The sequence below is a fragment of the Salmo trutta genome, chromosome 9 (assembly GCF_901001165.1).
Source record: "Salmo trutta chromosome 9, fSalTru1.1, whole genome shotgun sequence".
In the NCBI taxonomy this organism is placed as follows: Eukaryota; Metazoa; Chordata; class Actinopteri; order Salmoniformes; family Salmonidae; genus Salmo; species Salmo trutta.
Window position 1 is genome coordinate 17,251,558 of NC_042965.1, and position 22,601 is coordinate 17,274,158.

The 22,601-nt window shown below is 41.8% G+C and overlaps 1 protein-coding gene across 2 annotated transcripts in view; it reads right to left on the bottom strand.

Annotated features, from left to right (window-relative positions):
- The window catches only part of LOC115200059 (multivesicular body subunit 12B), a 39,118-nt gene extending 16,879 nt beyond the window's left edge, over positions 1-22,239 (bottom strand). The window contains exons 1-6 of one of the 2 annotated variants that reach the window (XM_029762745.1): positions 22,054-22,239; positions 17,661-17,782; positions 10,448-10,543; positions 6,736-6,832; positions 5,708-5,837; positions 5,157-5,249 (exon numbers count right to left, since the gene is read on the bottom strand). In XM_029762745.1, the coding sequence (XP_029618605.1) occupies positions 5,157-5,249; positions 5,708-5,837; positions 6,736-6,832; positions 10,448-10,543; positions 17,661-17,774 (530 nt within the window). In that variant the 5' untranslated portion in view covers positions 17,775-17,782; positions 22,054-22,239. Of the gene's footprint in view, positions 1-5,156; positions 5,250-5,707; positions 5,838-6,735; positions 6,833-10,447; positions 10,544-17,660; positions 17,783-21,951; positions 22,028-22,053 lie in introns of those variants that run through there. The other variant, XM_029762746.1, reaches the window with a different exon arrangement.
- Positions 22,240-22,601: the final 362 nt, after the last annotated feature.

Below are 22,601 nucleotides of genomic sequence, written 5' to 3' on the forward strand. Positions count from 1 at the left end.
AGGTGTTCATGTAATATGGGAACTTTAAATACCCTTAGCTAGGGTCACATGGATTCAAACAAATAACTCAAATACTGTAGTTGTGTATTGTGTGTATGTTTACGTGTGTTTGCCCATTTGCAGTTAGGACAAATCATCTTCAGGGAGCTACAAAATTAATTTCCAAAAGCATAGCGACATATCTGCACATCCGCATATTCTGATGGCAACACTGCATGAGTTGTGGCCATTCTACATTTCTATCTCTTTTGATTAGATTAATAAATGCTATCATTTCTATCAAAAACAATAAAACAAACTCCCTGACAGGTTGTGGTATTTATGAGCTAAGGCTTGCAACTCAGATTTATTTGCCATGATAGGGTCGACTTTTCCCCTGTTCATTTACATCAGCATTTGGCCATCTTAAATCCAGGCCAATGGTGAATTTTTAAAAGGTTGGCATCAATCTTGTGGAACCGATTGCCACATTTAATGAAGACTTCCCTTACCTTGCAAAGGTTGACTCCAATGCTGAAAAGGGAAGGGACATGCCTCTCCAAGCAGTGAGACATTTCACAAACACTGATAAACTGAAGGGAGATTGTTTAGATGCTCTTTTGAAGAAATGCGCTTGAGCGGTTTGGTTCATGATATAGCATAGAACAATGAACCGATCCATTGAGATACACAAATGTAAATGAAGCATTCAGAGAAAACCTACTTTGAAACATCCATTTGCTCAAATATCACCAATTTGATAAGGTCAAAATGAAGATATGTTTAGCTGGCCTTTGAAAACTATTGTACTCAATATTGCATCTTTCCTGGTACAAAAACAAAGCACTTTCTAATGAAATGATGGGTTGCCACTAAATGAAATCAAGGGAAGATCAGACATTGCCATAGAATAGAGCATGGTTGATCCTCCCACACCAACAAACCTTCATGGACTAATGAAATGATCAGCAAACATAAAATCTACCGAAGAACTGTATTGAATGAAATCAGCAATTTGCTCACATAAAGTGCATCTCCTTGTTATAGTATCTTGTAAGGGGTCTAAGAGTTTCCATTTTCACATTAAACTTAAACCACAAAGAACTGTCTTATTCCAAATTCTGGGATTTCTAGACATGATTAGGGTGTACTGGTTATAGGGTACCATGTGGCAAATCAAGTCTAATTCTTCAAATAAAAACATGGCAAGTGTATTGCTATGTAATCAACGGTAGCAGTTGGGCTCAGATTATGTTGGTCACTGGAGTTTTGACTACAATGAATCATCATTCTACGCAACGAGAGCCATATTGACACTTGTTCCTAATTTGAATATTTAATTACAATGTAGTTCCTCATTAAATTACTGTGAAACTGGGAACATAGTCTGAAAGATTTAAACAATTACAACTTCACTCAGGAGCCCATTGGCCCAATGAAATCGATCCGGAATGTAATCACAAACACATATGCATAAATAACAACCTGATCCACTTTGAGCTGGATCACATCTTCGAGTCAGAACGTTCTAAGTAAAACTAGAGTACTGTTGATTGCTTGATAAGATCAATTAGTTGTCTAAATCCTAATATCAATGTATGGTTTTATATATTTGTTCAGTGTGGTCGGTGAGATAGAAATGAGGTAAAAGAAAATGAAGCTGTCTATCTGAAAAGAAGAGGAGAACATCTGTTAGACAGTGGACAGACAAGTAGTAGTCTGCAGAGAGGCAAGACAAGGATAAAAAATAATATCAGTGAAGAGCCTGAGCTGCCATAGAGGGAGTTGGGAGCGCTTGTTTTGACACTCATCCTGCCTCTTCCATGACAACATCTCCACACCTTCCTCAATATGCAGACAGTCCTGCTTTGCAGGGGCTGCTTTCTCACCCATCATTATCTTCCTCTAAGCTTTGTGTCAGGTGCTGAAAAGAATAGCTGCATGAATTCACAGGAAAACCTCTGAGCACACGGAGCGCATACGATTTCACTTGATGATTCTCTCGTTTGTGGCACCGTTCTGCATCCATTTGCTTGATTTGAGATATACATTTGCCAACTTTTTTAGGATTCCACAAAGTAAAGAAAAAGAGTGCTTTCAGTAAGTTTGACGGTGGCATTATGGCTGGGGGCTCTGTCAAAACAGCACACTCACAGACAATGATGGCCTCCCTCAAGAATCAGGTACAGTGCTGGTTTAGGCAGCGAGGAATGGGGACAGGTACAATGCCACCGCATAGCAGCTGGGACACTGTGGAAAGTGTCAAAAGCAGAGGATAGGACAATATAAAAGCTAGAGGAGACTGCATGCATGTCAATCGTGGCATTCAATTATATTTCCTGACCCCCGTCTGACAGTTACTTTATGAATAATGTTTTAAACCCGCAAATCATACAAATATGTTCATGTTACGGTATGGAAAAGATGATTGGCCTTAACATTTTTATCGTTAGGCCATTTGATTTAGAAAGTGTCCAGGTATACAGTACACCAGGCTATTATTCCAAGAGAAATGTAAAAAAAAAACTTAATTATGCAGGAGAAAAAAGACATTGCAATATTAGCACAAGGCTAATTTATGCCACCAGTCCATCTAGAGGTCAGATATCAGCCTTAGCAATGACAGTTTTATCAGGAGAACAAATAGCAGCGTTGGAAAGGAGGAGCGTAGATGAAAGGAGAGGGGGCTGCTGTAGTGGATGCATTAAAAGCCTGACAGGACGGCACAGCTTTTCCACAGAAGGGAGTCAGGAAGTGGCTGACTGGCCTCTCTCAAGATGGAAGGAGAGCTGAAGTGGTTGACACCAGGCCAAAGCAATAATTTAAAACAGGACATGGCAGCAAGTAAGGATGTTCCAGACGAAACTTATCAGAAAAAGTACATAACAGCTCTCTTCAGTTTAGCTAAAGGCTCAGGTTATTCAAAACAAGGCCTGTCTGCTTGTTCTTGGATGCTATTATGGCACTCACTGAAGTGGAGGCTAACCACGTGCAGGGGAGGTCATACAACTTTATTGTTCTAAACAAATGAATTGATTGTACAAATCAAATGAAAATGGAGGAAAACCACTCAGAATTCAGTACCACAGTACAGTAACTTTAACCTAGATGCTGACAGCTTTAAATGCTGACAAAAGTTTAAGTGGCTTAGTGGATTAAGTCAGAGCACAACTCTAACAGCTCACATTGCCTGGGGCAACCTAACATTTGTAAGGGATCACCAGCATTCAAAATTACAAGGGTCATAAAAAATGTACACAATATTGACTGCGTTTAAAACATATTTTCCACTGACTGTGAAAGGCACTTACATTTAAGGGGTGCCGTTCTCAAAAGGCCATAAAGTTGTTATAGATAGCTCCAAGACAGCACAGTGTATAGGAGGGAATTCTCAGATGCTGAACATGGATGAGGAAAGAGTTCAAGTGATGCAAACAAGTTTTCAGAAATGACAGTTACCAGATACTAACTGCCGGAGTAGTTCGAAAACATGGACATACTTATTTTGGCTGATTGAATAAAACATAGCTCATATGACACTGAGCACACACTGGTTGAATCAAATCAAATGTTATTTGTCACACGCGCCGAGTACACCTTAAAGTGAAATCAAAGTTGTTAACACATCATTTCAATCAAGTTACGTCGAACTAACATGGAATAGACGTTGAATTGACATCTGTGCCCAGTGGGATGCCTCCTAAACACTCCAGAAATATTGCAATGTATGGTAGCACAAGGTACTCAGTATAATGAGAGTGTGGCCATTCCATGTGTTGGTTGTTTATCTGTCTATAATGAGGGGTCTGGAGCAGCCAACAAAGAACATACCAGCAATATACACTTCATAAAATGGCATTGTCTACTTTGGGTGGCGAGAGTTTCTTATTCAGTATATCATCTTGCTCCTATGTGTCTGTGCATTGTGAATGGAAATTAACTAAAGGGAAGGCTCTCAAGCTGTGGCATGAATTTGTTAATGTTAATACAAAAACATGGCCTGTGATCTCAGCAGGCATCAGGAGGGGGTTTGTTGCTTCGAGGTGCAATTTATTCTTACCCCCAACGCCTCAGCGACTTGAAAGTGGGCTTCAAAAGAGCTAAGGATTACTGGTAACAGTTGAGAGGGTACAGGGCCTAGGCTTTCTCCATCGTTTCGAGACATCAAACATTATTAACTATCTGCTCCCCAAATATTCGCAATTCACACAACTCTGATTTGTGCGTCTCTCCTCTCAAATCATAGTTTGCGCACTTCATACCTTGCCTTTAAATCAAACAGCTTTCTCTCATCACCAGTAGCCATATGAACATTCTCACCTTCGAGTAGCACTCCATCAGTCTGGCCACCTTCACTCTGACCTCTGCTGTGGAGTGGAGTAGTCTTCATACTGCTCTCCACATTGAGCCTCGAACATTCCAGGAGCAGCACTCCAAGCCGGCAAGCCCATCGATACCCCTGCCATGCGCCCCTCTCCACCGCCATTCAAAAGGAATCTTTTGCTCTGGAAATCCCCAGTACTTCATTGCAATAAATAATTAGGCTGTTGGATCTGGCCGCAGTACAAAGGCCTGCTCCTTCTCTGTGGGCCCCAGGCAGGGCAGACAGAGCAGCTGAGGATGGGGGTACAGTACAGCAACAGTATGGCATGGTGGAGCTCTCTGCACTACCTGCCCCTGTCTTCCCCTCCCTTCCTCTGCAGCTGTTTCTCTCTTTCTCTCTCCAGGCTACGTTTCTTCCCCTTTGTCTGCACAGTACAACAGCACTAATGTCACCACAGTCAGAGAGCGACCCGGCTCTCCAACTTGAGACAGAGACCAAATAGCAGGAGTTCAGCCCTCGTTGAACTTATGTTCCCATTCAGGGGATCCTGTCTAGTTTCCCTTTCTCTCCAGTACTCCTTTCTCTGACCAGGCACAGCTATCAGGACATGTACTGTATGAGTATGAACTGTCAATCACGTGTGTGTAATAAACTACATCACTCAAGAGGTATTGACTGACTAATGGATCACAAACATACCTAAAGAAACACAAAACGGACAAATCTGAGCTTGGGACTCATGTTTCCAAATACCGTTAACAAAAAACAATGGCATGGTCCTTTTGAACTAAAAGTTGAGAGCGAGGGTGTTGATGCTTGGCTATAAAAGTATCATTAGGAACTTGGTATGTACCTTGTGGTGTTGGGCATTGAGTCGTAGATAGCGGTTTCGGTGGATGGATGGACATTTCCCGTTCGATACAAAATGTCCATATTGTTTAGCTCTCTGTAGAAACAAGAGTCACACACCAGTCAAATGGGAAATTACTCCTAAATTCATGAACAACACTGTCACAAGGACATTCCAAAAAGATTCCAAGACCAAATCCATTATTCAAATTCAATGACATAATTGATGAGAGTACAGCTTGGTTGATGAACAGCAGACGTGGATGATCAGAGCAGAAGACTGAGTGAGCCCTTTGTTTCTCTTGCATACCTGTGGTGAAATGAGGTACTACTGACAGACTGTGCACTGTTTATGTCCAGGCAGGTGCCTCTAGCAGGCTGCAGGCAAAGTATGTTTTGAGAAGGGAAATAGGGATCCTGCTCATTGGAGACTATGCAAAATCAACGAAAACCTACAGTGCACGTTGCCACAGAACTGCATGTCAAAACACAATGCAATGAGTGTCAGGTATTAAATACAATATTCCTTCTGCTTTTACAGGTCCGTCCACTCACCCAATACACGTGTAGTGTGGACGGGTGTGCTTGGACTTCCCCTGGATCTGGATGTCACACACAGCAGTCTCTGTGGCTAGGCGTAGGCCGAGCCTAACACACAGCCTCTTCTTCCTCAAGGCAGGCTCCTCTGACGGACAGGGAGAGAGACAGACCATATTAGGGATCATGAACAAGAGGCCAAATTCATCTCTTGGTCACTGCTATGCATAAAATAATGATATGAACTATAAACACACAGAATACTGCTAAGCGCCGACAAAATCCAATAATGATAAGTAGAAAACGAAAGACAAATGCTAACCCCTACAGTAGCCACAATATATGCTGCCAAATATGAATGTGTTTTTTTACTGGATGTGCAGGGTAACATTTCATACATCACGTTAGATGTATACACTAAACACGGATTCGCATAAAGTAATAAAACGTTACATTAAACCATAGCCCAACAACACATCATCATTCTGTTCTTCATCCCAGCTAGAAAACATAACCATGCTTGCCCATATTACTTCTCTGCCTCCCCCATTTATTTCCAACCACTGATGGAAAGTGGAGAGTAAATGTGATGATAATAAAAAGAATAAACATCTGTCCTCACTCACCACACCACAATATTATTACATTTTCAAGGCCTGGATAGTGAGGGGGAATACATAGCACTCAAAGAGCACTAAAGCATTGGGGAATGCATTTCATTAATATTAGATAACCCCCATCCACTCGTCCTCTCCCCAAATAAATACATAAATAAATAAGCCCCTCATAAAGAAAAGCACAGCTCTAGCTGAGATAAACAATGACTCATGATTCTCTTCCTGTGTACCTCGAGGGCAAAATGTTTCTTTTATTCCCACAGACTATCATAAATTAAGCTAACCTGCACCCATAAAACATTCACTATCTCAAGCTAAGCTGCCCCAGAGGACTTCCGCAGAGGCTGATTAAAGCAAAGTCAAAGCTAGTGAGGGGCCCGAAAAACCTTCAGAGGTACGGTTGTGGTTTAGGGGGAAATGCTTACTTACTGGTGTCTATTGTTTCTTGGATGGGTATGAAGCCCTCTGGTAGAGTGTCCTTCAAATCAATCAACCTCATGTCAAGGAGCACATCTGACGACTGGCTCTAATGTACAGGAAAACATTCAAAATTACATATGCACGTTTCAGATGTAATAGATTGTAAGAACCACTTATAACAAAAGTGTAAGGGTTATTCCGTTTTTGTAATGGTCTGAAAAGAAATTACAAAGACAACTGAATCAATGATTTCCTAAAAGCTTGGGAAGTCTCTAAAGAGAGGAGTTGACACGTTGGTGAAAGTAATTACTCCATAATAGCTTCTTTTAAAAATGAGAATGCATCTGTGAACTTGCAATCATTCTCAACCCTTGGAGGGAAACAGCGGGGTTGTATGTGAGGCAGGCCGGATTGCCTGTTCATCAGAATTTGGTTAAAAACAATCAGGGACTGTTTAGTTGACATTTTCAAGCATGACTCTTCTCAGCCTCCCAGCCTCCAGTCATTATATTTCAATTTTTCGCCATAGTAAATTGCAATAATACACAGCGGCAGTGGAGAGTGGGGTGACCGAGTCGTTACTTGGCGCGTCCGAAAATCTGGATTCCACTGCTACTGTTGCCCAGCAGTCATCACCGTTAGAGAAATGTTGTATTGATTGTTTTTATTCTGACTTAGGGTGGAATATGGATGAATGTTATTACTATGCATGAAACCCTTTCTTCAGCTGTTTTTTTCCCATCAGGACCTGACAAAAGGGCCATCTACCTCCAACCTAGAGTATAAATCACAAAGTATTTACTTCCTTCAACGTAATTCAGTGGCTAATTTTGCAGAATCTGTTTTTGTCAACGACAGTTACAGAGGGGGCTACATTGACTGGCAGACAAAATAGCCTTTGTTGATGGCTCTGTCATGTTTTATTTGTGCCAAAGCCTTTAAAACAGCATGGACACACATTTTAAGATAATACACAGGAACATGGGCAAAGCTATTTGTGTGACATATACTAAACTGTGGACCAGACTGAGCTCCGTCCCAGGCAGGCAGGCAGGCAGGCAGGCAGGCAGGCAGGCAGGCAGGCAGGCAGGCAGGCAGGCAGGCAGGCAGGCAGGCAGGCAGCCGCTAAGAGGTGCATTTACAAAGGCTGGCTTCAACCACTCTCACAAGGATACTAATGGAACTATATTCAGAATTAGTAGTAGTATCCAACCACAAATGATTGATTTGTCACGAGGATATGTCAGAGTGGACACAGAGAAATAATTAATTACTTGCAAAAATGCTGTTATGTCTACAAATGTGGGCATGAGGTAAAATCATAGTTTTATAAAATAAAAGTGTGAGTTTGACAGTATAAAATGTTCTAAGGGTGGGTGGAGTCGAGGACTGTTCAATGGGGCATTCATTCAACTGATAAAGTGACCTCCTCTAACACCGCAAGGCTGTAAACTGAGACACTGACAGAAACTGTGGAAGGAACAAAGGTTGAAATGTCTGTCTAATCATTACAGTCCTGTTGACATATTATCAGTCTTTTGGGCTGAAGTATGTACATGTACTGTATAGGTCCCAAATCATTGCTTGGTTAATGTAGGACCATTAACTTGATCAGTCAGATGAATGGAGTAAACCCATGTCATATATTTATCTGAATTTGTTCAAATTCTTTAAGTTTAAGTTTAAAAATGATAGCATAGTAAGCATAGTTAAACACTGTTACATTTTATGTAACTAATATGCCTTGATTAAATAAGCATTCACCCTCCTGAGTTAATGTTGGAAACACCTTTGGCAGCAATTAGGGCGTTGAGTCTTCACTCTCTAAGAGATTTGCACACCTGTATTGCGCAATATTTGCCCATTTTACTTTTTGAATTCTTAACGCTCTGTCAAGGTGTTGGGGATCATGGGCTAGACAGCCATTTTCAAAACTTGCCATAGAGTTTCAAGCAGATTTAAGTCAAAGCTGTAACTTGCCCACTCAGGAACATTCACTGTCTTCTTGGTAAGCAACTCCAGTGTAGATTTGGCCTTGTGTTTTAGGTTATTGTCCAGCTGGAGTGTTAATTCCTCTCCCAGTGTCTGTTGTAAAGCAGACTGAAGAAGGTTTTCCTCTAGTATGTTGCCTATGTTTATCCTGGAAAACTTCCCAGTCTTTGCCAATGTCAAGCATATCCATAACATGATGCAGCCAACATCATGCTTGAAAATATGGAGAGTAGTACTCAGTGACGTGTTGTGTTGGATTTGCCCCAAACAAAGCTTTGCATTTAGGCCAACAAGTTTATTCCTTTGCCATGTTTTCTTGCAGTATAACTTCAGTGCCTTTTTTCTGTATATTATATTGTTCTGTTCATTTTGTCATTTAGGTCACTATTGTGGAGTAACTACAATGTTGTTGATTCATCCTCAGTGTTCTCCCATCACAGCCATCTCCCATCACAGCCACTGTAGCTGTTTCAAAATCACCATTGGCCTCATGGTGACATCCCTGAGCAGTTTCCTTCCTGTCCTGCAGCTCAATTCAGAAGGATGGCTGTATCTTTGATGTGTCTGGGAGGTGTATACATCATCCACAGCATAGTTATTAACTTGACCATGCTTAAAGTGATATGTAATGTCTGATATGTTACCTATCTACCAATCACTGCCCTTCTTTGGGAGGCTTTCGGAAAGCTCCCTGGTCTTTGTAGTTTAATCTGTGCCTGAAATTCAATACTTGAAGGGTTAGTCATTGAAAAATCATGTCAACCCCTATTATTTCACAGAGTGAGTCCATGTAACTAATTACGTGATTTGTTAAGCAACATTTTACTCCTGAACTAATTTATGCTTGCCTGAACAAAGGCAGTGAATACTTATGCAACAACTATGTTTTAGTTATATTTGCAGAATAACATTTTTAGCTTTGACATTATGGAGTATTTTGTGTAGATCAATGATGAAAAAAAAAGAATTAAAACAATTTCAATCCCACTTTGAAATGCAAGAAAGGTGAAGAAAAATCCAGGGGGGGGGTGTGAATACTGAGGATACCCAGTGTTTTTCTATTTCATGGTCATTTATCAAATCTATTGTAGGTTTTATAGCAGGATAAGTGGTGTTCTCTATTCTCAAATTTTAAGTGTAAAAAAAGACCATAAAAATGTGCCTACCAGTTGATATGTAGAGAACGTTCAAAGAGAGCTCAATTAACCGAGAAGTTAATACTGTTATTTTAAATAGGTGCCCCATTTCCAACCATATTGAACTGGCCTTTTGAAGTGTCATTTCTTATAAAGGGAACAACATTTTTGATGTGTGCATGATCTTTGAAGAATCACGGGGAGGTATCCAGATTCTCTACAGGGACAAGGTTCATTGGAAAAAGTGAAATAGTTTAAATAAAAGCTCATTGTAATACTATGAATAATCATAAATCTCCCTCTCTGGAGGACACAAGAACATCAACGATATAATCCTGGGAGCCCACCAAGATATCACACATCAATAATATAAATGCAATCATATAATCAAAAATTCATATTGGTATTTACATGAATAAAAAAAACAGACTTTTAAAATTCATTGAACATTATGGCACTTTCAATTATGAAAGTGCTGCACAGGAGAACGCTAGAGAGGGCAAACCAAGCAAACCAGTGCCAAAAAAGGTGTTAGGGATGAGGTGTTATTGCATGATGCATAGGGAAATTGAGAAGTTTACATTTCCACTTACATTATCTCTGGTGAAACAGAGGTAGCGGGTGACCTTGGATTTGAATAAGCCGTCCTTCCACAGGTCAGCGTCGGAACCATCTGTTGTTTGTGCAACCTACGTGAAAAAAGGAAGAAAAAAACAACAAGGAGAGAAGAACATGCATGAGGGGGGATAAAGTTAATGTATGTACGCTGTGAGCGTGTTGCTTTTTGCCTCTTCTCTTGCATACTTTCCTTAATTAACGGTCGCCTGCTCTAGCGCTCCATCTCATTAGTGCCCTGTGTGGGTAAAGATGGAGCCTTAGCCTCCAAGTAGGTGTCTGAAAATATCATCCCCTGGAATGGGGCTGATTAAATAAAACCTGACAAAGATCTGCTCTAATAAGGAAAACCAAAGTTCACTGTGCTCCTAAAAGATCCTAATGGGGATATGGAGATATTATTTGGAGGAAAAATAAAATAAGTGCCTGAATATGGCAAAATAATGCACAAGAGCCCAGGCACATCATAGAAAAGGCTATGAAGGACAGTGTGGGCAGCATATCTATAAGTGTGCATGCACTCAACAATGATAAAGCCAAAACTTCCCTCACATGAGTGAGTCAGACATTTCTCCATAGCTACCAGCAAACAAGCTTGGCTGGAACGTCATGTTACATTGGCCATCGTCGGTAAATCGCCAAAATGACTGCCAGACTTATTCTCAGAGAGGATCCTTTACAAAGACGATTCAATTTAATGAGGTTCATTCAAACAAAGAAGTTCTGGATCTCTGCCCCCACCCACACAAATTACCATCCTGACAATAATGATGAATGACCCTAGCAATTGGCTGTGGAAAACATGGCAGGGAGAGACTTATGCAAAACCACCAGTGACTAGAGGGAGGAGAGAGAGAGAGTGAACGAGAGAGTGCGAGAGAGAGAGAAAGAGAGAGAGAGAGAGAGAGAGAGAGAGAGAGAGAAAGAGAGAGAGAGAGAAAGAGAGAGCGGAAGAGAGAGAGAGAAAAAAGAGAAAAAGAAAGAGAAAGAGAGAGAAAGTGAGAGGGGGAGAGAGAAAAAGAGAGAGATGCAGGCATCTCAAGCGGGCGCAGTCCCATGAGGAGCCCATACATCACCAGAAGCCCCCACCTCCTTACAAGACAACCCGTCTTGGCCACTTTTTCCAGGTCAGTAGCCAGTGCATCCTGTCAGCGTAAACAAAGGGCTGGCTGTGTGAAACCCAAAGTCAAGCAAGGGAGTAATGAGGGCACAGCGCTCCTAGGAGGCACCTCAGGCGTCATCCTGCCACAGCTCCGGCAGCAGGGGGCGACGCGCCCAGAATGTGAATTGCCACCCGCAGAGCCGCAGAGGGAGAGGCAGGGGTAAAGTTTTGGTGGACTTACTCTCTATTTTCTTTTTACTATCTATTGTAATGTGGCTCCCATCTTCCAACAGAGCTCATTGCTGGAAGTGTTTCCGCTGCACGAAAAGTCTGAAGATCAGAGGAATCACAGGATCTGACTTTAAATCAATCTTTGAAATCTGATCTTGTCATTTAGATGTTCATGTACACATATCAAGTCGGCTGATTGACTGATATATCCAACTGCCGATTCCCAAAATCTGTACAAATGAAAATGATTAAAAACTGTCATGGAATAGGTAAGTCTATTGGGAGTACTGGTATTTCCTATGACAGATCTCAAAAGGCAGAGAACGTCATTGAGGTTATAATGAGAGAGAGCACTAAGAAGCAGATGAAAGGCTACTAGGGATGGACATTTGAAATGATTTTCATATTCAAATAATATAGTGACATTTTAGGATATCCGGATAGTCAAAATACAGAAAAAAAAAACACTCTTGACTTTCTTGACCAATCAAAATGACGCAAATGCACATCGCAGAGATAAACAGAGGACAGACTGCTCAATAAAGTGTTATAAAAACTACATTCAAAAGTTGTTGTTTTATTAAATTAAGAATATCAAATGTCATGGTATATCCTTGTAGGTAACAATGTCACAAGGATCATTTAAATTACATTTAGACAAAGCTTTTTGATTGTTAATATAGACCCAAACATTTTTTATAAAAATAAAAGAACTCACTCAAGTTATCAAATACTAACGTCCGTTCGAATATTTGATTAAACGATTAACCATACCCATCTGAGGTTGGTAAACCGATTCAGAGGAGGCCCTAGCCAATTACAGTGGGCTCAGATCTCAGGCTGGCACCACACTCCTTCAAGTACACGTATGTTAATGTATTCATGAGGGTAGCATGTTATAGGCTCAGGCAAATTTGAATTACACACAGCTTCCCTTTGCGGCCCTAAGTGTCTGTGTCACTGCCTGCTTAAGCTGTTTGATGTGGGGTGGCTGCTGCAGCTTGAGCAAAGATCCTGATTCCTGTGGAACAGTGTATGATCTGGGCCTGCTCTCTTGTGTAGGAACAACCTGTTCAAGTTCAGAGATGTGAGTGCACCGTAGTGGAGAGCAAAAGAGTTAATCAGCTCATTGATCTACGGCATAAAATGTATTTCTTAAAAGCAGTCATCGTTGAAGATGAATTCAGAAAAAGGAAGCAACCAAATTAGGCCTAGAATATAACATGAACAGTAAAAGAACATGACTAAACATTGACATAAGCAGACTACCAAAGGGAAGCAACACCTCCACTCCCTTCTGTAACAACGTAGGGATCTATCCTACTGAAGAAACCAAGCAGGAAGTCTCATTCTCATTCACTGTCATGTGGCATGCATGGAGTCCCAATGCCAGTATGCAAAGCACCGTCACAATGCCAACCCACCAACACTCACCAGAGATTACAACAGTTGGGCTGTGTGGGGTGGGGCAGGAAGAGAGAGAAGGGGGTGAGAGGAAGGAAAAAGAAAAGAGAGAGGGTAGAGAAAGAAAAGGAACAGAGATCTGCCCTTGAGCCCACTTCAGGCTATATCACTGTGTTTGCTTTGTGCTTCGTTAAATTCACAAAACACATTCCTCTCTCCATCTCTCTCTCTCTCTCTCTCTAGCTCTCTCACTTCTCACTCTTTCACAAATACAAACATGGCTCCCACGGGCCAGTGATATCGCTGTCCCACTTTCCTCTCTCTCACAACCAGATTGTTCAAACTCGCTGGGGTGCCAAACAGCCGGCAACCCCTCTTCACTGTGAGAGTGTTCAACAAACATGGGGACACAGTGCCAGAACTGTGGGGGGCATCCACCAAGGGTTGTTAAACCATAGCCTCTGGTACGGCTGAAGGACTAATGGCAACAAATAAGCCTGCAGTAATAATCTCCATCATCAAAGTAAACTGCATGAATTAGTTAGTTATTAAATTCCTCACACAAAAAACTCAACACTACTCACAAGTGCTAGCCAAGTACATGCCCAAGTGCTTCATGGCTACCCTCCAAAGACAATATTGTAGAATCCACAACAATACAACAATGTTATTAAGAACATGGTTTCGGGGCCGTCCCTAGCCTTTTGGGGGCCCTAAGAGGTGGCAAAACATTTGAGTGGCCGCCCTCTTGACGGTGGAGAGAAAAACATTTGAGTTAATTTCCTGCAATTCTATACATTTTGCCATGGGACGCAGAGAAAGTGTTGCCGTTTCAAAGCAAATTTTTACACTGACAAGTTTTAGCAGTTTTTAAGCTAATTTCCGTCAATTGTACACATTTTGCTATGCCTAATGCCATGTTAATATGATATCTGAGTGAGAATGACTAATCATCACTGTCAAACACTCCCTAAAACATTTTCTAATCAACCTGGCCCGGGTATCCTGGAAGGATATTGACCTCATTCCGTCAGTAGTGGATGCCTGGTTATTCTTTAAAAGTGCTTTCCTCACCATCTTAAATAAGCATACCCCATTCAAAAAATGTAGAACCAAGAATAGATATAGCCCTTGGTTCACTCCAGACCTGACTGCCCTTGACCAGCACAAAAACATCTTCTGGCGTTCTGCATTAACATTGAATAGCCCCCGCGATATACAACTTTTCAGGGAAGTTAGGAACAAATATACACAGGCAGTTAGGAAAGCAAAGGCTAGCTTTGTCAAACAGAAATTTGCATCCTGTAGCACAAACTCCAAAAAGTTCTGGGACACTGTAAAGTCCATAGAGAATAAGAGCACCTCTTCCCAGCTGCCCACTGCACTGAGGCTAGGAAACACTGTCACCACTAATAAATCCACGATAATTGAGAATTTCAATAAGCATTTTTCTACGGCTGGCCATGCTTTCCACCTGGCTACCCCTACCCCGGTCAACAGCCCTGCAACTTGCACAAGCCTCCCCCATTCCTCCTTCACCCAAATCCAGACAGCCGATGTTCTGATAAAGCTGCAAAATCTGGACCCCTACAAATCAGCTGTACTAGACAATCTGGACCCTCTCTTTCTAAAATGATCTGCCACAATTGTTGCAACCCCTTTTACTAGCCTGTTCAACCTCTCTTTCATATCGTCTGAGATCCACAAAGATTGGAAAGCTGCCACGGTCATCCCCCTCTTCAAAGGGGGAGACACACTAGACTCAAGCTGTTCAAGACCTATATCTATCCTACCCTGCCTTTCTAAGGTCTTCAAAAGCCAAGTTAACAAACAGATTACCGATCATTTTGAATCCCACCGTACCTTCTCCGCTATGCAATCTGGTTTCCGAGCTGGTCATGGGTGCACAGCAGCCACGCTCAAGGTCCTAAACGATATCATAACCACCATCGATAAGTGACAATACTGTGCAGCTGTATTCATCGACCTGGCCAAGGCTTTCGACTCTGTCAATCACCACATTCTTATCGTCAGACTCAACAGCCTTGGTTTCTCAAATGACGGCCTCGCCTGGTTCACCAACTACTTCGAAGACAGAGTTCAGTGTGTCAAATCAGAGGGCCTGTTGTCCGGACCTCTGGCAGTCTCTATGGGGGTGCCAAAGGGTTCAATTCTTGGGCCGACTCTTTTCTCTGTATACATCAATGATGTTGCTCTTGCTGCTGGTGATTCTCTGATCCACCTCTACGCAGACAACACCATTCTGTATACTTCTGGCCCTTCTTTGGACACTGTGTTAACTAACCTCCAGACAGGCTTCATTGCCATACAACTCTCCTTCCGTGGCCTCCAACTGCTCTTAAACGCAAGTAAAACTAAATGCATGCTCTTCAACCGATCGCTGCCCGCACCTTCCTGCCCATCCAGCGTCACTACTCTGGACGGTTCTGACTTAGAATAGGTGGACAACTACAAATACCTAGGTGTCTGGTTAGACCTTAAACTCTCATTCCAGACTCACATTAAGCATCTCCAATCCAAAATTAAATCTAGAATGGGCTTCCCATTTCGCAACAAAGCCTCCTTCACTCATGCTGCCAAACATACCCTCGTAAAACTGACTATCCTACCGATCCTTGACTTCGGCGATGTCATTTACAAAATAGCCTCCAACACTCTACTCAGCAAATTGGATGCAGTCTATCACAGTGCCATCCATTTTATCACCAAAACCCTATATACTACCCACCACCGCGACCTGTATGCTCTCGTTGTCACGTCCTGACCAGTAAAAGGGGTCATTTGTCATTGTAGTATGGTCAGGGCGTGGCAGGGGGTGTTGTTTTTCTGTGTTTTGGGGTTGGTTTGTTTCATGGGGATTTGTTCTAGTTTTCATTTTCTATGTTCATTTTCTATGTGTGGCCGAGTATGGTTTCCAATCAGAGGCAGGTGTCTTTCGTTGTCTCTGATTTGAAGCCATACTTAGGCAGCCTGTTTTAACCTGTGGGTTGTTGGTGGTTGTTTTCCGTTATAGTCGTTGTACCTTACGGAACTGTTAGTCGTTGTATTTTTTTTGTTTCAATGTTCTCCTATAATAAATTAAGATGAGCACTCTACACGTTGCACCTTGGTCCCCTTTCATCGACTGCTGTGACACTCGTTGGCTGGCCCTCGCTTCATATTCGTCGCCAAACCCACTGTCTCCAGGTCATCTATAAGTCTTTGCTAGGTAAAGCCCCGCCTTATCTCAGTTCACTGGTCACCATAGCAGCACCCACCCGTAGCACGCGCTCCAGCAGGTATATTTCACTGGTCACCCCCAAAGCCAATTCCTCCTTTGGCCGCCTTTCCTTCCAGTTCTCTGCTGCCAATGACTGGAACAAATTGCAAAAATCACTGAAGCTGGAGACTCATATCTCCCTCTCTTACTTTAAGCACCAGCTGTCAGAACAGCTCACAGATCACTGCACCTGTACATAGCCCATCTGTAAATAGCCCATCCAACTACCTCATCCCCATACTGTTATTTATTTTTTTGCTCCTTTGCATCCCAGTATCTCTACTTGCACATTCATCTTCTGCACATCTATCACTCTAGTGTTTAGTGTTTAATTGCTAAATTGTAATTATTTTTGCCACTATGGCCTATTTATTGCCTTACCTCCCTTACCTTACCTAATTTACACACACTGTATATAGACTTTTCTATTGTGTTATTGACTGTATGTTTGTTTATTCCATGTGTAACTCTGTGTTGTTGTTTGTGTCACACTGCTTTGCTTTATCTTGGCCAGGTCGCAGTTGCAAATGAGAACTTGTTCTCAACTAGCCTACCTGGTTAAATAAAGGTGAAATATATATATATATATATATATATATTTTTTTTAACTAACAAAATCAATGGGGACCCCCTGGAGGTCAGGGCCCCTGGGCACGTGCCCTGCATGCCCGGTCGATAATTCAACCATGATTACAACCAGTTTAGATAGCTGGCTAAATTAATTTACCAATCTAAAAATGTTTAGCTTACATAGGCTAATTGAGTGACTGTCAGTGACTGACATAACAAGAGAAAAACTGCTGATGCACAACCACATTTCTAAATGTCACCTTGTGTATTCTACTATTCTAACTCACAACAGTAAGACCCTGACTGAGTTCCCCATAATGTAATATTAATAAAGACCTGCATGGTTTTGATTAATCACTGATTAAAAAAATCTAGAATTTATACATAAATCATAATGCATAAATCATACTGCATCTGCTTCACAACATATGCATAATGCAATTGATTTGCCTAAAAATTAGGTAGAATTCAAAGTAAGGGGAAAATGCGGAGCGAAGTATGGTAAAATCCATTTATATTCCATGATAAGCTATATGCTTTTATTTAATAATGTATCCTCAGTCTAAAAGAGTGAATGATGAAAAAAGCCTGAGAAGTTACTCACAACAGAGTATTCAGGAGGTGCCTTGCTTCGGCACGCCACCACAACAACTCCGGTGATGGGCTCTGAGGTCAACTCTGAGAGAGCCTCAGACAGTTCCTGTACCTCAGGCATCATGCTGGACCCTTGGAAAGACAGCAAAGTTTACTTCAGGGCCTTACTGGGATACTAGCAATAGAAGTAATAGTGCCTTCACTCCCTCACAAAAGACCTGTGCAACACACGTGAACATCTGGGGGAAGAGGATTAGAATCTTATCTTCTGAGTCAATAATCTTAATTTCCATGTATTTAACTCAATTTGTAAGTCGCTCTGGATAAGAGCGTCTGCTAAATGACTTAAATGTAAATGTAAATGTAACTATTTCAAAACCTCTTTTCTCTCTCTTATATGGGTCTTTCCCATAGGGCTGCATGTAGTCTAATGCTGTACTTTCTGGACAGAAGATTTTGAGCAACAGCACAGCTCATATATTTTGGAGTAAAGCATACTACATCATGACTAAACCCATAAAGATGTTTATCTTGGCCAGAATGATAACTTTCGCCCATTATTGACTTCTGTCAGCTTCCTGGGATCCAAAAGAAAAAGTGGCCTCTGAGCTTTGCATCGAATGACAAGTGAGACCAGCATGACAAAAAGCAATTAAGGGTGACCCAGTGAAGTCACCCAATAACAACTTAGATGGAGTGATCACATATTTGCAAGAAAATCCAGATCAATTGTTATCTATTCCTGTCTGAAGAAGCTATAGCGTAATGTGTATGCAAGGCTTTTACAAGGTTAAGTGGCTTTGCAGAGGTTCCCTTGCCATTTTATTAAATTATGTTTAAAGCATCCGAGTGGGGTAAGTGACACAGTTACAGCATTCCATCTAAATGTTTACTGAATTTATTGTAATTAAGTCTATTGAATTTGGTAGATTTAATACAGGAATAGCTATTTATTTAAGAAATGTTAGTTGGATGGACTTATTCATGAAAGAGATCCAGGATAGCAAATTAGTTTAGGGAGGGAGAATGTTAATTTGTGGACTAATCAATCTAGCTTTTCCTAACGGCAGCGTAGTGGTTGGAGGCAAACTGCCATTAAGCCACACTCTGTAAAATGTGCACATATCAAAGAGTCGGCCACCAACAAAACTGTAAACAATAGAGCAAATTCAATACTGCATCCCATCAAATTGTCACATGCAAATGCACTTGTGTGATGGAGACGGTCTGGGTTAGAACTAGGGCTAGCTGAGAAAATCTAAACTCTCCATACACAAGTACAAGGGAGTTAAGTTGCGATGAGTGTGGGCAGACTGGAGCTCTCACTACATCGAGTCACTGTAAAATCTTAAACCCTTACCATGTACCTATGTTTGTCCCGTGTAAAGTCAGGCTTGTCTTTGTTTGATGAAATCCATATTTTTTTATGAATTTTTCGTCAAATACAACCACCGACCGTTTCCTCGTTTCTGTTACTCTAAAATGGCTCTAAAACGTAGATTACATGATGTAATCTGAGATTCAATTGGCAAATGCGTATTCCCTCTGAATTGCCATATTAGAGAAACAGAAACATGTACATGGTCTGTGGTTGAATTTGACAAAAGTTTATTAAAAAGTATGGATTTCCAACGTGGTCTCAGGGCAATTTGTATTATTCTGTATGTAAATCTGTGACACTCCATTTTACTGAGCAAAAATAGAAATGCAACATATAAAGTGTTGGTCGCATGTTTCATGAGCTGAAATTAAGATCCCAGAAATGTTTCTCCTTTGCCAAGATTATTCATCCACCTGACAGGTGTGGCATATCAAGAAGCTGATTAAACAGCATGATGCTTACACAGGTGCACCTTGTGCTGGGGACAATAAAAGGCCACTCTAAAATGTGCAGTTTTGTCACACAGCACAATGCCACAGATGTCTCAAGTTTTGAGGGAGTGTGCAATTGGCATGCCGACTGCAGGAATGTCCAACAGAGCTGTTGCCAGAGAATTGAATGTTAATTTCTCTACCATAAGCCACCTCCAACATCGTTTTATAGAATTTGGCAGTACGTCCAACTGGCTTCCCAACCACAGACTACATGTAACCACGCCAGCCCAGGACCTACACATCCTGTGGGATCGTCTGAGACCAGCCACCCAGACAGCTGATGAAACTGTGGGTTTTCATAAATTAATCATTTCTGCACAAACTGGCAGAAACCGGCTCATCTGCCTACTCGTCATCCTCACCATGGTCTTGACCTGACTGCAGTTTGGCGCCGTAACCGATTTCAGTGGGCAAATGCTCACCTTCGATGGCCACTAGCATGTTGGAGAAGTATGCTCTTCACAGATGAATCCTGGTTTCAACTGTACGGGGCAGATGGCAGACAGCGTGTGTGTCAACGTTGTGAACAGAGTGCCCCAAGTTGGTAGTAGTGGGGTTATGGGATGGGCAGGCATAAGCTACAGACAACGAACACAATTGCATTTTATTCTAATGCACAGAGATACCGTGATGAGATCCTGAGCCCATTGTCGTGCCGTTCATCCACCGCCATCACCTCAAGTTTCAGGATGATTATGCACACCCTCATGTTGCAAGGATCTGTACACAATTCCTGGAAGCTGACATTATTTTTCCATGGCCTGCATAATCACCAGACATGTCACCCATTGAGCATGTTAGGATGCTCTGAATCAGCATGTAAGACAGTGTGTTCCAGTTCCCAACAATATCCAGCAACTTCGCACAGCCATTGAAGAGGAGTGGGACAACATTCCATAGGCCACTGTCAACAGCCTGATCAACTCTATGCGAAGGAGATGTGTCACGCTGCATGAGGTAAAACTGACTGGTTTTCTGATCCACACCCATACCTTTTTTAAGGTATCTGTGACCAACAGATGCATATCTGTATTCCTAGTCATGTGAAATCCATAGATTAGGGCCTAATGAAGTTATTTCAGTTGACTGATTTCCTTATATGAACTGTAACTCAGAAACATCTTTGAAATTGTTGCATGATGCGTTTATATATTGTTTCAGTGTAGTGTGATATGTTACGTTATGTTATATTATGAATGGAATACCAATCGTTCAATATCTTACGAATTAGAGGACATAGTACAATAGCATGCGAATTGGATGATTTAACTCATCATAGGTCTTGGAGGACATCTAGTACTATATGTCTTCCTCTGAGAGACCAGGTCGTTTGTTGCATCCTAACAACAAAGTGAAATTATGGGGAGAATTTACATTGGTGGTTAGGTGAGCTACCCACTAACGTTAATATAATTTATATGAAAGTTTAGGGGAACTAAAACGACAAAGGTTAGGTGAAGTTCGTTCAATTTAAAGGGTTAGCTAAAATGCTGAAGTCGTCCCGACATTTCTACATTTTGTAGAAAGAAAGATACAGTTCAAAAGTTCAACCTGATGACGTCATCAAAAGTTAAAACATTTTAAAACAGTGATTTTCAAACACTGTGAATATTCGCAGTTGCGTGGGGAGCTAGAAAAGACCCCCCCCCGCTAGAGACTCACTCACCCCCCCCCCCCCGGCTAGAGACTCACCCCCCCCCCGCTAGAGACTCAATCACTCCCCCCCCGGCTAGAGACTCACTCCGTCCCCCCCGGCTAGAGACTCACTCCCCCCCGGCTAGAGACTCACTCCCTCCCCCCGGCTAGAGACTCACTCCCCCCCCCGGCTAGAGACTCACTCCGTCCCCCGGCTAGAGACTCACTCACTCCCCCCCCCCCGGCTAGAGACTAACTCCGTCCCCCGTCCCCCCCGGCTAGAGACTCACCCCCCCCCCCCCGGCTTGAGACTCATTACAGGTTTTGGAAATCACTGTTCATTCACTTTCAATTCTACCCTGTGTTGTCACAGAGAAGCACTTTTTAAACCTTTTTATCTTTTTAACCACAGATCATAGAAATGCGCTGTCCAACGTCTCCAAAGTGCTTAAAGACATTTTATGAGAGCAACAATACATTCATCAAATCAAATCATATTTTATTTGTCACAGTGCCGAATACAACAGGTGTTGACCTTACCGTGAAATGCTTCCTTACGAGCCCTAAACCAACAATGCAGAGTTTTAAAAAAGTAAGAAAAATTTGATAGATCAACTAAAGCATTCATTATCTATGTATTCTATGTAGCCTATTATCGATGAGTAATATTCCTTTCAAACATACTAATTTCCATTTGCAGAGCATGATTACCCAGATGGATGGTGATTTACAGTTTTTTCAAGCGTTTGTCAACTTTCAAGACTGGACCAGCCAGCAACTGGGATTCTTACCACAGAATGAGACCGCCTGGAAAAAATGTCAAGTGTAGCTGCCATATGGAATAGGACAGAGAGGGACCCATGGTGCTAGACAGGTAGGCCTGTAATTCTTACCTTGGTCAATTGTTTTAAATGTCGTCCTGCTGTGGATCCTTTGAGGGTGCTGCTTGTGTCTTTTACTACAGAGCCAGTGTCAATGTTCTTATCATGGTTAAGAAATAATTAACTACAACCAGAGACGGTTCAACTTTTCTTCCTCACTACATAACTCAAATTTGTGTACCAATGTTCCATTGATATTGTATGCAAGCATCTAGCAAAGCCATTCACTATTCTAGTCTAGTCTCATTGACATGTTAGAATTTGACTTGTTTTGTGAGTTGACAGTATGGTTTGGTGTCACAATCCCACCTGCAATAGTCATTTGCAATCAGTTCAGTCAGTGTAGGTCAGGCATGGGCAACTGGCAGCCTGGTTGTGTATCAGCAGGTTTTTTCTTTATATGTCAGTCACTGATAGTTACTCAATTAGCCCATGTCAGCTAGCATTTTTTGGGATTGGTTAGTCTAGCGACCAGCTATCTAAATTTAGTAATCATGGTTGAATTATCGGCCGGGGGGCCCCCATTGATTTTGTTTGTCACTCTCACTCAGATATCATAT